The sequence below is a fragment of the Mesoplodon bidens genome (assembly GCF_964165515.1).
Source record: "Mesoplodon bidens genome assembly, chromosome: 12".
Classification (NCBI taxonomy): Eukaryota; Metazoa; Chordata; class Mammalia; order Artiodactyla; family Ziphiidae; genus Mesoplodon; species Mesoplodon bidens.
Window position 1 is genome coordinate 73662301 of NC_138168.1, and position 14315 is coordinate 73676615.

The following is a 14315-nucleotide window of genomic DNA, read 5'->3' on the forward strand; positions in this document are numbered from 1 at the left end:
ACATTTCCTGACTGGGGAACAGGAAGATAAAGTCCTGTTAAAAGGGAGTCATCTAATAAGTATTTGAAATACTAGATTTTGAAGGAAGACATGGAAATGAAGCGTCAAGCATTGGATCAGCTGAGTGAGATTGGCCAGGATATGGGTCAGTTACTTGATAATCCTAAGGCATCCAAGAAGATCAACAGTGACTCAGAGGAACTGACTCAGAGATGGGATTCCTTGGTTCAGAGACTAGAAGATTCCTCCAACCAGGTACCTTTTGCTTTGGGTAATGTGTTGTGCCATTAAGTGGAAATTATACATTCAGGTTTGTTTTAGTTTTTGTGAAATAAAAGTAGTAGCTAAACTAAAAAGTTGGTTTCTTATACCTGCTTTACTATAAAATTGAAAAATTGACATGTGAATATCTTCTTTAGTTTTCTAAAGTAAATTTTAGTAGACCTTCAAAAATTTTACTGATATCCAGTCATTCAACCCTTAGTAATGATAACACTTAGACATGAATCCATTAAATGATCTTTAAATCTTAAATAATCTTATTAATTTAAAGAATATTTTAACAAATTGAACAAAATTAACACTTTGGTTTGTACATGAATGTTCATAGCAGCATTATTCATAATAGCCAAAAAGCGAAACAACTGATAATATCCATCAATAGATGGGTGGATAAACAAAATGTGGTATATCCATGCAATTATTAGGCAATAATAAAATGAAGTACTGATCATGATACAACATGGATGAACCCTGAAAACACTGCTGAGTAAAAGTAGCCAGTCACAAGATTAATGCACTATAATTCTATCAATATGAAGTATCCAGAATAGGCAAATCCAGAGAGACAGGAAGTAGATTAGTGGTTGCCAGGGGCCAAGAGGGAGAGAAAGATGGGGAGTGACTGTTTTGGGCACAGGGTTTCTTTTGTTTTTTTTGTTGTTCTCTGAACATAATATCATTTATTTAGATATTAATAAAGGAAGGAGATTTAGGAACCACACTTAAAAAGAACCAAGAAGTAAAAGAAGAAATCAAAAGGACAATTAGAAAATTATTTGAGATTAATAAAAACAAAACCAAAACATACCAAAACTCATGAATGCAGTGAAAGTAGTGTTCAGAATGAAATTGATAGCTTTACATGCCTGTGTTAAAGAAGATCTTATGTCAACATCCTAAACTTCTCCATTAAGAACTAGAAAAAAGAGTATATTAAACCAAGTAGAAGAAAGAGACTAACAAATATTAGAGTACAAATATCTAATGAAAAGAATAGAAAAACAATTGAGAAATTAAATAAAACCAAAATTTGACTCATTGGAAAAATGAACAAAATTGACAAAACTTTAGCCACACCAACTAAGCACAAAAGAGAGGACTCAAATTTCTCAAATCAGAAACATGAGATGATGTCACTACCAACCTTATTGGAATAAAATCATTGTCATCATCACCATCATCTTTTACATATTTTTCCAGAAAGTAGAGGTGGGGAGGATGTTTCCCAAATAATTATAGGAAATGTGTATTCTCCTATGCCAAAACAAAGATATCACAAGAAAAGAAAATTTTGTATAAATATCTCTTATGAACATAGTTGTGAAAATTCCCAAGTAAATACTAGAAAATCAAATCCAATAACATATAAAAAGAATAATATGTTGTGACCAAGTGGGAGTTATCCCTAGAAGGGAAGATTGAAATATCAATCAATGCATTACACCATATCAATAGAATAAAAGACAAAAACATGTGATCATCTAAATAGATATAAAAAAGGCATTTGACAAAATTTAACACCCTTTTATGATAAAAACACACACCAAACTGGAAATAGATGGGAGCTTTCTCAACCTAATAAAGAGCTTCTACATAAAAACCAAAGACCAACATCACACTCAGTGATGAAAGACTGAATACTTTCTCCCTCATGTAAGGAACAGGACAAAGATGTCTTGTACTAGAGTTTCTAGACAGGATGATTAGTCATTAAAAAGAAATAAAACTCATGTGAATTGGAAAAAAATAAAACTGTTTCTGTACTCACATGATATAACCTTTTATATAGAAAATCCTAAGGAATCCATACACACACACACACACACACAAAACCATTAGACTGATAAACATGCAACGAGCTTGCAGGATACAAGATCAGTATATACATTTGAATATATTGCTGTACGTTATTGATAAGTAGTTGTTCCTGAGGTCTGGAGCAGGGGTGTGCAAACTACAGGCCTTGTGGACTAAGTCTAATCAGCTCCTTGTATTTGTGAATAAAGTTTTATTGGAACACAGTCATGCCCATTAATTTATCAATACATATCGTCTATGGCTTTTTTCCTTTCACAATAACAGAGTTGAGTAATTGTGACAGAGACTTTAGGGTTTTGTTTTGAAATGATAAAACTATTCTGGAATTAGAAAGTGGGCATGGTTGCACAACTCTGAATCTATTAATAACCATTGGACCGTACATTTCCAAGGGGAGAATTTTATGGCATGTGAGTTATGTCCCAATAAAGCTGTTATAAAACATTAAAACTGGATGATTTTTATTTCAGGTGACTCAGGCTGTCGCAAAGCTGGGAATGTCCCAGATTCCTCAGAAGGATCTTTTGGAGACGGTTCGCCTAAGAGAACAAGTAACTACAAAAAGGTCTAAGCAAGAGCTGCCTCCTCCCCCTCCCCCAAAGAAGAGACAGATCCCTGTGGATTTGGAAACGAAGAAGAGGTGAGAACAGATAGAGACTATTTTCCAAACCCAATCCCGCACATAATGTATTTTGTACTCCGAACTTATTTTGTACTGATCGCTAATCATATGCAAATTTAGACATAATTATTGTAATGGACATTCAACGACTGAACCACTCACTACCTCTGGGTCTTCTGAATATTTCACTTTACACCGCTAAGCATCTAAATCATCTGGATGATTTTATTTATCTTGTGTTCAATTGGGAGAACTGTGTGACAGAACCCTTCTTCCTTTCCCATCAGTTACCTTGGGTGGATATGATTGTCCATGATCCCTCATTTAGTCTTTCTTTCTCTATCACACTTCCTACAATTTTGCTTTAGATCCATCTCCTTATTCTTCGTGACTCTCCTTCCTCTTCTCACCTTTAAAAAAACTTACTTCGGGGAAGTAATTCATTTTTAGTCTCCTTTTCCCCCTGCTTTCTTTTTTCATGTCTTCTTTCTTTGTTAATTCCTTTGTCATATTTATTAACAGATTCTTCGTGTTGGGCTTTAAAATCCATCTCAGGTAAAATATCTTTTCATTTCTGACTCAAAAGAAACTCAGGCTCCTTATAGGAGGAATAGCCATGGCTGGCATATAGTGAGCTTTTACTAGTGTCAGATCCTCGGTAGAGCCCTCCTGTGGGCAAGGTGCTGTTCCTCACAGGCACTGGAGCAGGTAGTCTCAGAGCAGCCCTCAAGCAGAGCTATCATTCTTGGCCTTTGACTGTAGAATCCCAGTGCTTGGGTAAATGGGCTGTTATTTTTGCCTGAATAAAAATGATATGATTTCCCCAGTTTAGCTTTTGTTAGACAAAGCAGGATAGTAATTTTATCTGATGACTTTCATTTTGATAATAAGGCTGTGTTCCTGCCTCCTAAGAGCATCTCCTTGCAGGACCAGTGGACCTCTGAGTTGCAAGCAGCGGCTGTGGAACTTTTACTTCTGGAGCCAAGGTAGCAGATGAGGGAGATGCTTCTGATGTTGATATCACCATAGACCTTTCATTTCCTGAGTGTTTATATTCTGCCAGTGTATCTGTCAAGGTGTCTCTCTAGTGCTGACTATGTGCACTTGGAAGCTGGGAAGGTTGTAAAAGACTAGGGCACATAAATAGGTTCTGGTACCATTTCTGACTTCACAGGTTTAGTCCTACAAGACTGCTTTCTCTCTTCCTCCTCCCCTGCCCCAGACCAGACGCCAGTTACAAGCCCAGGTTACCTGTGTTTCTTACCGACTGGCTACAGGTTGGAGGTTTCCACGACCTCCTCCTTGGACTTGAGACGCTAGTCGCAAATCCAGGTTGTTACCTATATTCTGACCAACTGGTTATAATTCAGAGGTTTCTAACACCACCTCCTCTGGTTCAGTTAATTTGCTAGAGCAGCTTATAGAACTCAGAGAAACATTTTACTTAACAGATTATCTGTTTATTATAAAAGGAATGCCACCCAGGAACAGCCAGACTGAAGAGATGCACAGGGCAAGTCATGGGGAAGGGGTGCGGAGCTCCCATGCCCTCTCCAGGTGCCCCACTCTCTCTGAATATCCATGTGTTCACCAACCCGAAGCTCTCTGAACCCCATCCTTTTGGATTTTTAGGGAGGCTTCATTACATAGTCATGATTGATTAAATCATTGACCTTTGGCGATTGATTCAACCTCCATCCCGTCTCCTCTCCCCTGAGGTCAGGGGGGTGAGACCAAAAGTTCCAACCCTCTAATCACAGGGTTGGGTCTCCTGACAACCAGCCCACCTTTTTAGGTGGGATCCAAAAGTCATCTCACTACCATAACAAATGACACCTTTGTTGCTGTCATCACTGGAAATTCCAAGGGTTTGGGGAACACTGTGCCAGAAATAGGGACAAAGACCAAATATACATTTCTTACTATAAATCACAACATCACAGTGCATAGCTATAAAATCTTAAACACGACCATGTTATATAGGGTGAATTCTGCTGCAAGAAACAGAATACTGTACCCAAAGTGACTTAACCGATGAGGTCATTGATTATTTCACATTACAAGAAGTCCGGAGGTGGGGCAGTTTTAATGGGATGGTGTGGGTCAGCATCCTGGCACCTTGTCTCTGCCCTCCTCAGCATGTTGGCTTTTCCCTTGGCTTCTCATGGTCCCAAGATGCTGCTGTAGCACTGGGCATAACATCCTTGTATAACCTGCTTTATAGGCAGGTAGAGCAGTTTTTCCTTATTTGTTTAGTTTAAACTTTTTTAATCAGGGAGAAAAACCTTTCCTGGAAGATATCAGCTAACTCCCGCACCCTTGTCTCACTGGCCAGGACTCAGTCACTTGCCCACACCCTGGGTTCCTGGGAGGTTGAAACTGTCCTGCCTTTTCAGTCTCTATAGCTGTGTTCTGGGGTACTGGGGCAGCAAGGAAGAAGTGTGGGGAGGGAGGTGTCTAATGGGTGGGCAACTAGTTGTGAATTCCACAGTCTTTTATCCATGATTTGATTGATGCAGAAATGCCTTCAGTTCATTCCTGGGCAAATGGAGGCTTGAGTACATCCAGTTCATTATAATAGATGGCAGTGAGGTTTCATTATTAGAAATTTTGCCCAAAGTTTGCCCCTCTTAAGTCTATTCATATGTGCTACTTTTGCATCTTGGAGTGATATAGAGCTACATCACCCCCCTTCAATATGGTACCCCTTCGGAATTTAAGGATAGGGTTCATATTCTAATTTACATTGTCCTAAAGTCTAAGTAGTCTTACGCATCCTTATGTGACATGGTTTCCAGATCCTTTAATGTTTTTAGTCTGATGTAGAAACCACTATTAGCTTGTCTTAAAATGGGCTGTCAGAGCAGATGTGAACCTTGAATAACTGCTTAGCGCAGCTTATAATACATGCTTCAGAAATGATGGTTTATTTCCCCTTCTCTTCTCCTGGTGCTGCTAGTGGCTGGGTTTTTTTTTTTTTTTTTTTTTTTGCGGTATGCGGGCCTCTCACTGTTGGGGCCTCTCCCGTTGTGGAGCACAGGCTCCGGACGCACAGGCCCAGTGGCCATGGCTCACGGGCCCAGCCGCTCCGCGGCATGTGGGATCTTCCCGGACCGGGGCACGAACCCGCATCCCCTGCATCGGCAGGCGGACTCTCAACCACTGCGCCACCAGGGAAGCCCGTGGCTGGGTTTTTATTTTTGTTTGTTTGTTTGTTTTTTCAATCACCGTAGGGATGGTCATTTCCTATAATCTAGATACATTTCTGTTAATATGACCTGAGATCACTGGGCCTCTAAGGCGTTCACATTGCTCTGGCTCATACTGAGGGCAGAGCTGGAGTAAGTCTCCAAGGTCATTTAAGACATATGATCGTTGGTTTGTGCTCCTCTTCTCTGAAAGATTAAATAGAAATCTGCTCTTAAGATGACAGGAGGCACGTACCATTGTTTGAGTGATACTGTGACCCCTGGTTATTTACCTAGAGTGTCACAAAATCCCATTCAAAGTACAAGAAAAATTTATCTTGATGCAAAGACGAATTTTCATAATTCACTAGAAACACTTTGAGCCAAGTTTCCCAAAAGGATCAGCAAGGACAACCTGTGCTTACCTGAATGTCTCTGAAAATACCCAGATCTTGCTTTGAGAAACCCTGGGGCAAAGCCCTGGATAAGAGGACAGACTCCAGGTCCATTATCGGATGAATGGATAAAGAAGATGTGGCACATATATACAATGGACTATTACTCAGCCATAAAAAGAAACGAAACTGAGCTATTTGTAGTGAGGTGGATGGACCTAGAGTCTGTCGTACAGAGTGAAGTAAGTCAGAAAGAGAAAGACAAATACTGTATGCTAACACATATGTATGGAATTTAAGAAAAAAAATGTCATGAAGAACCTAGGGGTAAGACAGGAATAAAGCCACAGACCTACTAGAGAATGGACTTGAGGATATGGGGAAGGGGAAGGGTAAGCTGTGACAAAGCGAGAGAGAGGCATGGACATATATGCACTACCAAACGTAGGGTAGATAGCTAGTGGGAAGCAGCCGCATAGCACAGGGAGATCAGCTCGATGCTTTGTGACCACGTAGAGGGGTGGGACAGGGAGGGTGGGAGGGAGGGAGACGCAAGAGGGAAGAGAGATGGGAACATATGTGTATATATAACTGATTCACTTTGTTATAAAGTAGAAACTAGCACACCATTGTAAAACAATTATACTCCAATAAAGATGTTAAAAAAAAAAAAAAAAAAGAGGACAGACTCCTCATCTTGAATCCCAGCTCTACCTTTTGTTAGTTTTGCTGCCTGGAGTAGTTATTTAAAACCTCTGCGAGCTCAATTCCTGCATCATTAGAAAGGATAATAATAGTGTATACTCACAGGGTTGTTGTGAGGATTCCTTGACTTAATAATGCACATAAACCATTTAGAGAAGGGCCTGGCCTATGGCCAGCAACCAGTGACTGTTCCTCCTCTTGTTCCTCCTCACTGTGGTTTTTTTTGTTTTGTTTTTTGTTTTTGTCGTACGCGGGCTTCTCACTGTTGTGGCCTCTCCCGTTGCGGAGCACAGGCTCCGGACGCGCAGGCTCAGCGGCCATGGCTCATGGGCCCAGCCGCTCCGCGGCATGTGGGATCTTCCCGGACCGGGGCACGAACCCGTGTCCCCTGCATCGGCAGGCGGACTCCCAACCACTGCGCCACCAGGGAAGCGCCCTCACTGAGGTTTTGACTGACTTTCTCAACGCCTCTAAAGTCTGTCCCCTTTTCTCCTTTTCCACTGTCACTTGGTTCGGCTTCTGATACTACCACAGCCTGTTCTCTGGACTTGCCTCTCTTTATTCTTTCTCCTCAGTGAACACAAAAGGGTAAATACAATCATGTCCGTCCCATGCTTTAAACCCCTCACTGGCTCTCAGCTGTCTTTTGGGTAAGGTCCAACTCCTTAATCTATTCTGCAGGGCTTTCCAGTTTCTGGTCCCTGTGGCTCTCTGCCACACTGTCAATTGTCCCCCCTGACTACTGCTTGCTATTCCAGCCACACCTAACTACTTATAGTGTGCAAAGTGTGTTCCTCCCTGTCTTTGTTCTCCCTTTATGCGGAAAACTCCTGGGCATAATGCTGTTGTTCCCCAGGAAGCCATTCCGTCCCCATTGGGTTAGGAGGCATCCTGTGAATTCCTGGGATTGTGTTGGTTTACTTTCATATTAAGAGCCCAGTCCAGTGCCTGGCATATCGGAGACTCAGTAATTACATGTTGAATTAAAGAAGGCATTAACTTAGGAATGTCTGTACTTGTTCTTTTCTGCTGTTATCTAACCAAATCTGTTTTTCATGATCTACAGAGGGTGTATGAAAGTATAAGTGGTTTCTTATAATGTTTAAAATTTTTATTTAATTATTTTCTTTATTTATTGACACTACAATTTTGTTCCTGTTTTTCATACTTTTAATTGTAAATGTATGATCTTATTTTGTATGGTTACTGTATTTCTGGGTTGCCTTAGTTTTGAGGAGTGCTTAAAAACACATGCCTCTTTCTTGAGCCAAGTGAAACAATAGAAGAGAAAATGACTGACATTTGGTAACATCTGAATCTCAAATCAGGTTTGATGCTCTAAGTGCTGAGCTGTTGAACTGGATCTTGAAATCAAAGACTGCCATTCAGGCCACAGAGATAAAAGAGTATAAGAAGATGCAAGAAACATCAGAAATGAAAAAGAAGTTGAAGGTAAAACATAAAACAAAAATATTGCAGTGAATAAAATATTTCATCAGGATGGATTTGCTGTGGGCATAAAGATGTGATAGGATCCAAAGTCTTCCAAAATGTAGCCGTGAGATACCTTTTAGAACACTCTAGTACATTTTGAATCTCTTCAAGCTGGCTGGCATCAGATCCCTGTGTGGAGGAGGAGTTTTTTTTCCTCCTTCCTTAACTGGTTAATTGAGATGTGCAGGAAGGGACACTTGCTAAGGTGATCCAGTTGTCATTACTAATTTTTAGCTTCATTAGATCTATCTTAATCTGGTACCTAATAGTACATGTGTGTATGCTGAAAATGTTTTTCGTTCTGAATGCAAGAAACTATTTCAAATCTCAAGATTTCTTCTATATACATTCTTTTTGGAGGAGGGACGTATTTAAAACAAATAAACACTATAAAATCTATGGGATTGTAGCTCTGCTACTTTGTACCACACGTGTGTTACTGTAAATTGCAACAGGAGATTGCAGTGATTTATGTCTTTGGGGTTCATTAAGTCTCTGTACATTCTTGCATGAATTATTTAGGCACCTAGAGCAAGTCTGTATCACCATCTGCATCAGCAATGGCATTTATAAAGAGTTTGGAGAATGTTTAAAAAATAAGACGTATGTGTAGATATCAATGATGTGAGTTAGAAAGTGGTAGGTACTGAGGGAATTGAGAGGAGGCCAGGTTTACAGCTGTCTCTATACACTGGTGAAGTCCAGAAGGCAAAGTGACACTGAAGGAGGGGGCTTGGAGCTGGTCAGAAGGGCACACCAGGCAGGCGGCACCCGTGAGCAGAGGCTCGGTGGGGGGCAAGCGTGTTGTGATGCTTGGAACAAAGAATTCGTTTTGTTTTGTGCTAGGCGTATGTGTAAAAGTAGTAGAGAGTTAAGGCTAGAGAGGTGGTTTAGGACCAGACCCTGGCCGACTTTTAATGTTTGGATGAGAAGTTGAGAATGATGTTTGCCTTATCATTCCACTGTAACTGTTCTTATTTAGAGGTCACCATTGACGACTGCTTTCAAAATCCAAAGGATAGATTTCTATTCTCATCAGACTTCCTTTCTTTGCAGCATTTGCCACCGTTTACCTTCCCTTTTTACATGTCGTTTAAAAAGGTTATTTTTTTAAACTTAAAATGCTAGCAACTAGAACTCAATAATATAGGAAAAGGCAATCTTTTACTTATAATCAAACAGTATGTTTTTTATAGGAATCCACAAATAGTCTAAAATTAGAAAATCTATTAATATACAGCATTAGTAGGTTTAAATTCAAATCAAATAAATTTTAAAAGATAATCATCTCAATAGTAGTACATCTTAACATAGCTTTAAGATGTCCAGTTCAAACCATCAGCCAACATTTTACTTAACAGTGAACTATAAAATAATTCTCATTAAAATACACATTTATGAAATTACTGTTATTATTTAATGTTATTGTTACTAATAATATCATCTCACTCTTGATGAGTTCTAAGATATAAATTTGATTATACAGCTCCAGCGCTTGCAATTAATGAATGACTTGCCATTGCTGTGGGGATAAAATGTAAAGGCCACAGTGCCCTTACAAGGCACTTCCAGACAGCTCTCTTCCCTACCTCTAAGCAGAAACTCAGCACCTTTCATTCACTCGTCAGAGCTCCAGCCCTCCTGACTCCTACGCTTTTCTCAATATCCTGCCTTCCCCATGTGTTGCTTTCCGGGCTCTGAATGGCCCTTTATTAAGCCTTTGCTGTGTGGCTGAAATGCCTCCTACTTCAGAAAGCCTCCTTTAGCCTCATTAGGCAGATTCCATATTGCTTTGGCCATACCTCTGTGAAAGCCCTTATTGCATTTATGTCATTATTTGTTTATATGCCTGCTGCCACTGCTTAGAAAGTGTGGATGATTTTCCCTTGAAACCTGTATTTTCAGCACTCTATAAAGTTCTTGGCTTATGGAAGGAGACCATGATGACTTTGGACAGGGGGAATGTGGAAGCACTGTTATCAGAGCCCTCTGCACAGGGGTTCAAGAGAGCCAGGCATGAGGGCTATGTTCCATCATTTCATATGCTTCTGAAAGACCAGTAGATGATATTAATGATCATTCAACAACCCAATTCTCAAAGGCAGTAAAGTGGCAGAGAATTTGGAAGCTACAGTGATCTTTGTGGAACAAGTCCCACAAAACACTGATAAGCTAAATTCCATCCTGTGATCCAGGAACAATTTTACTTCCAGAAATTGTTACTATAATATTTGAAGGGATACAAGTAACAATTGTGTATGTTTATGTAAGGCATGATTGGCAGTTCCTGTGTTTTTCCTTTATTTATAAGTTCATTTATTTTGTTGTTTTAGACAAGAAGTAGTACATGCCAAAGATCTGAGAAAAATGTACAATAAAGAAAATTTAACCATTGCTTTAATTGCTAATTTTTCTTTCAAATTTGGGAAATATCAACTTAATTTTATTTTAGTGAAAGAACAACTTGTTCCAACTGATGCAATACCTGGGTGGAGAATCCCTAGTCTAATCTACCACCATCATAAAAAAGTAGCCAAAAACAGTTTGTATAAAGCAGGTATTAATTTTTCTCCAGCTTGACGGTGACTTTTTACATTGATAGTTAGTTTAACAAAAATTAGTGGTGTTTTGTAGAATCTCTTGTTCTTTCTTGATCTTTGACTATAAAAATGGTTGTTTTACTTGGTCACATTAAGGTTTGTGTGGATCAAAAGAGGAGAGTTAAATTTATTTGAGAGTGCTTATATTCATAGACCCTACGAGTGGGATTCTTCTCTAGGTTGTCTGGTTGAAGTAATATGGGCTGCCTGGATGCTTTGATTGTGCTATTTTGGACACTATTTGAGTGGTTAGATAATTATCAAATGGAGAAATTTCAAATACTGACTGTGTATACAACACGTGTGTGTGTATGTGTGTCCATGGTTTTGCTCAGCCCTTCCTAACTAATTCTGGAAGATTTTGTCTTCCCCTGTCTCTGAGATATAGGGACATTAAGAATATAAAATCGTAGAGACATAAATATTAAAATTAAGAGCCATTCTTTGAATATAAAGGATAAAATACTTTGGTTTGGGTCCTAAAGCATATTGTTATTGTTAAAAAATTATGTTTGAATTATGCTGGTAGTTGAATGCTTAGTGTAACACCAACAAATGATACTGGGCTCAAATTATTTCTGTCTTTCGTATTAATTAATTTATTTTTGTTCAGTGATCTCTGTCTTCATAATGCATTCAGTTCATTTCAGTCAAACTGTTATTTTTATGGTGTGGAGTATACTGAGGCCATGTATGTGAATAAATATTCTGGATCTAAAATACTAATTTTAATTACCTCCTCCTGATAGGAACTCATGTATGTAGTGTAAAATTTTTTCTTCGTACAAAAGAAACCAGGGACTTCCCTGAAGTCCAGTAGTTAGGACTTCGCCTTCCAATGCAGAAGGTGCAGGTTCGATCCCTGGTCGGGGAGCTAAGATCCCACATGCCTCGCGGCCAAAAAACCGAAACATAAAACAGGGGCAGTATTGTAACAAATTCAGTAAAGACTTTTAAAGATTTTTGTTTTGATGTAGACCATTTTAAAGTTTTATATTGTTTGTTTGAACTTACCTTTTGAAATTTAATCATCTCTAGCTTCTGGAGGGCAGCTTGAAATGGCATAGTTTTATCTTGGTATTTTCTTAGGTAAACTTTGACTGTAACACCTAAGAGAATGTGGGAGGGACATTAAATATAAAAACTTCAGTAAGCATTAATACTATATTGAGAAGAAAGTCTGCACTATTCTTATATTGGGATTTTATTTTCAGGGATTAGAAAAGGAACAGATGGAAAGAAGTTCCAGACTAGATGAATTAAACCAAACCGGACAAATCCTTTTGGAGCAAATGGGAAAAGGTGAGAACCTTGATTTTTTTTTTTTTAATCAATACTTTGCCAGACATATAGAAGTCAATTCTTAAAGCTACATCATCCAAGTGCCCCATTACTCTGTTATAGTAGTTGATGATCTTAAGGAACAAAATAAGCTAAACCAAGAAACCAGGTTTGGTACAGCAGTCGTGAAAGTCAAATGAAAAGAGATAATTTCATTTTTTATAAACATTTCTGTGCTACAAGAGAAGTCACAAAACTTAATTCACATGCATTAGGTAGAAAGGTCCTATCAGACTGCACCGTGCTGGAATTTTTTGATGAAACTAGTTTGAGAAAACCAGTGATGTAATTATTCAAACATCTGTTTTACTAAAGAATTTGATGTGCTTTTCTAACTGAACTGAATCATATATCTGCATCCTTACATAAGCAGACTCTGGGCAAATTACACTCTGTAAAGAAACTTCTTCTACATTAATTATCCATGGCCTAGGATTTATTTCAAATGTATTGAAGAGAAGGAAAGGCCGGGAGAATCACCCAGTTGTGCTTTCATTTCGGTTCAACGTTTCTGGTTTTAAAGCAGCAGTAGGATTAACAGCACTAACCACATGTAGAGAAATAAAATACAGTACTGTAAAATTAGAATAATGGATAAAGTGGAACGACAGTGGGAAATGTTAAAAACCACTTTTACTCTTACTAACAAAAGGCAGACGCTCCCCAAAAATGAGAAAATTAAACCGAACATATGGACCCTATTCAGACCAGTGTCCCAATTTCTAAGCTTCCCACCCCATCCTAAAAATTTTTAATAAGAGATTTTTTAAAATAAATGAATCTCTGCACTCTAATTCTGCCACACCCACTAAAAGCTGACACAGACATGAATTTAATTCAGTTCATAGACTCATGAAATCACCCCACATCACCCAGATAAAGTCTGGTTTCCAAGTTACAGTGTCGATATAGAAGTGAAGAATCTATGATTGTAACTAACATAAATTTAACACACAATTTATTGTAATTATTGAAGTATCTCAAGGGAAATTATATTCTCGCTCTGTCTCTAGGTCCCTTCAAGTAAATACTTGAAAAAGTAATCTCCAAGTGGGGTGTCCACACCCAGTAGTAAGACACCTAGCTAGGGTGGAGTTTGAATGAAAATACTATTCTGTTTGGAAGGAAAGAAGGAGGAAGGGAAGAAAGAGTGGGAGGGAGAGACGGAGGAAGGAAGGAAGAAATTAAGCTGTACAAATAATCTATGACAGTGGTACATTTCCATAATTTCTAAATAAATGAACATATACTGGGCACATCCATACTTTTGTGTATGTATGTGTGTGTGACCCCAGTATATATACAAAATAAATCAACATATTTTTCAAAAGGCAGAGGGAAAAATAATCCAAGCTTTTTTTAAAATGTGGTTTTCTGGGGTGGAGAAGGGTGATTGATCCTTTAGGGACTCCAGGAAACTTTCTGGAGAGGTGGAAATATTCTATGTATTGGTAAGTGTGTGTAGGTTTCTCAGAACAGCACAGTTTCATGTATTTCAATGTAAGTAAATTTTACTTTAAGAAATGTGAAAATAATAATGATTAAATGGGTGAGGAGTGAGTAGGGGTATATAGATAATTCAAGAATGGTAGAATGTCATTAATTACTGAAGCTGGGTAATTGGTACAGGACGTTCATTCTACTGTTCTATTTATTTGTATATATTTCCATTTTCTATAATAAAAAGTCAAAAAATATAAAGATTAAAAGCTACATTTTAGAAGATTCTCGTCAAACGAATATTCCTAATTCTGCCGTGAGTGTCTGTGGCTTTTGTCAAGTAGAGTTTCAGCAGACCTCCAAAGCACTTAATGTTGGAGTAAGGAATAGGGTAAATAAGAAAAGCCTTTCAAAGCAAGGCGAGAAAAAG

General features: G+C 38.5%; 1 protein-coding gene across 8 annotated transcripts in view; it reads left to right on the top strand.

The window, feature by feature from the left end:
- Positions 1-14315, top strand: part of UTRN (utrophin) — a 525852-nt gene that overhangs the window by 147834 nt on the left and 363703 nt on the right. For all 8 annotated transcript variants that reach the window (XM_081250822.1, XM_081250827.1, XM_081250825.1 and 5 more), the window contains 4 exons: positions 76-255; positions 2571-2740; positions 8339-8462; positions 12319-12406. In XM_081250822.1, coding sequence (XP_081106948.1) covers positions 76-255; positions 2571-2740; positions 8339-8462; positions 12319-12406 — 562 coding nt within the window. The remainder of the gene's footprint in view (positions 1-75; positions 256-2570; positions 2741-8338; positions 8463-12318; positions 12407-14315) is intronic.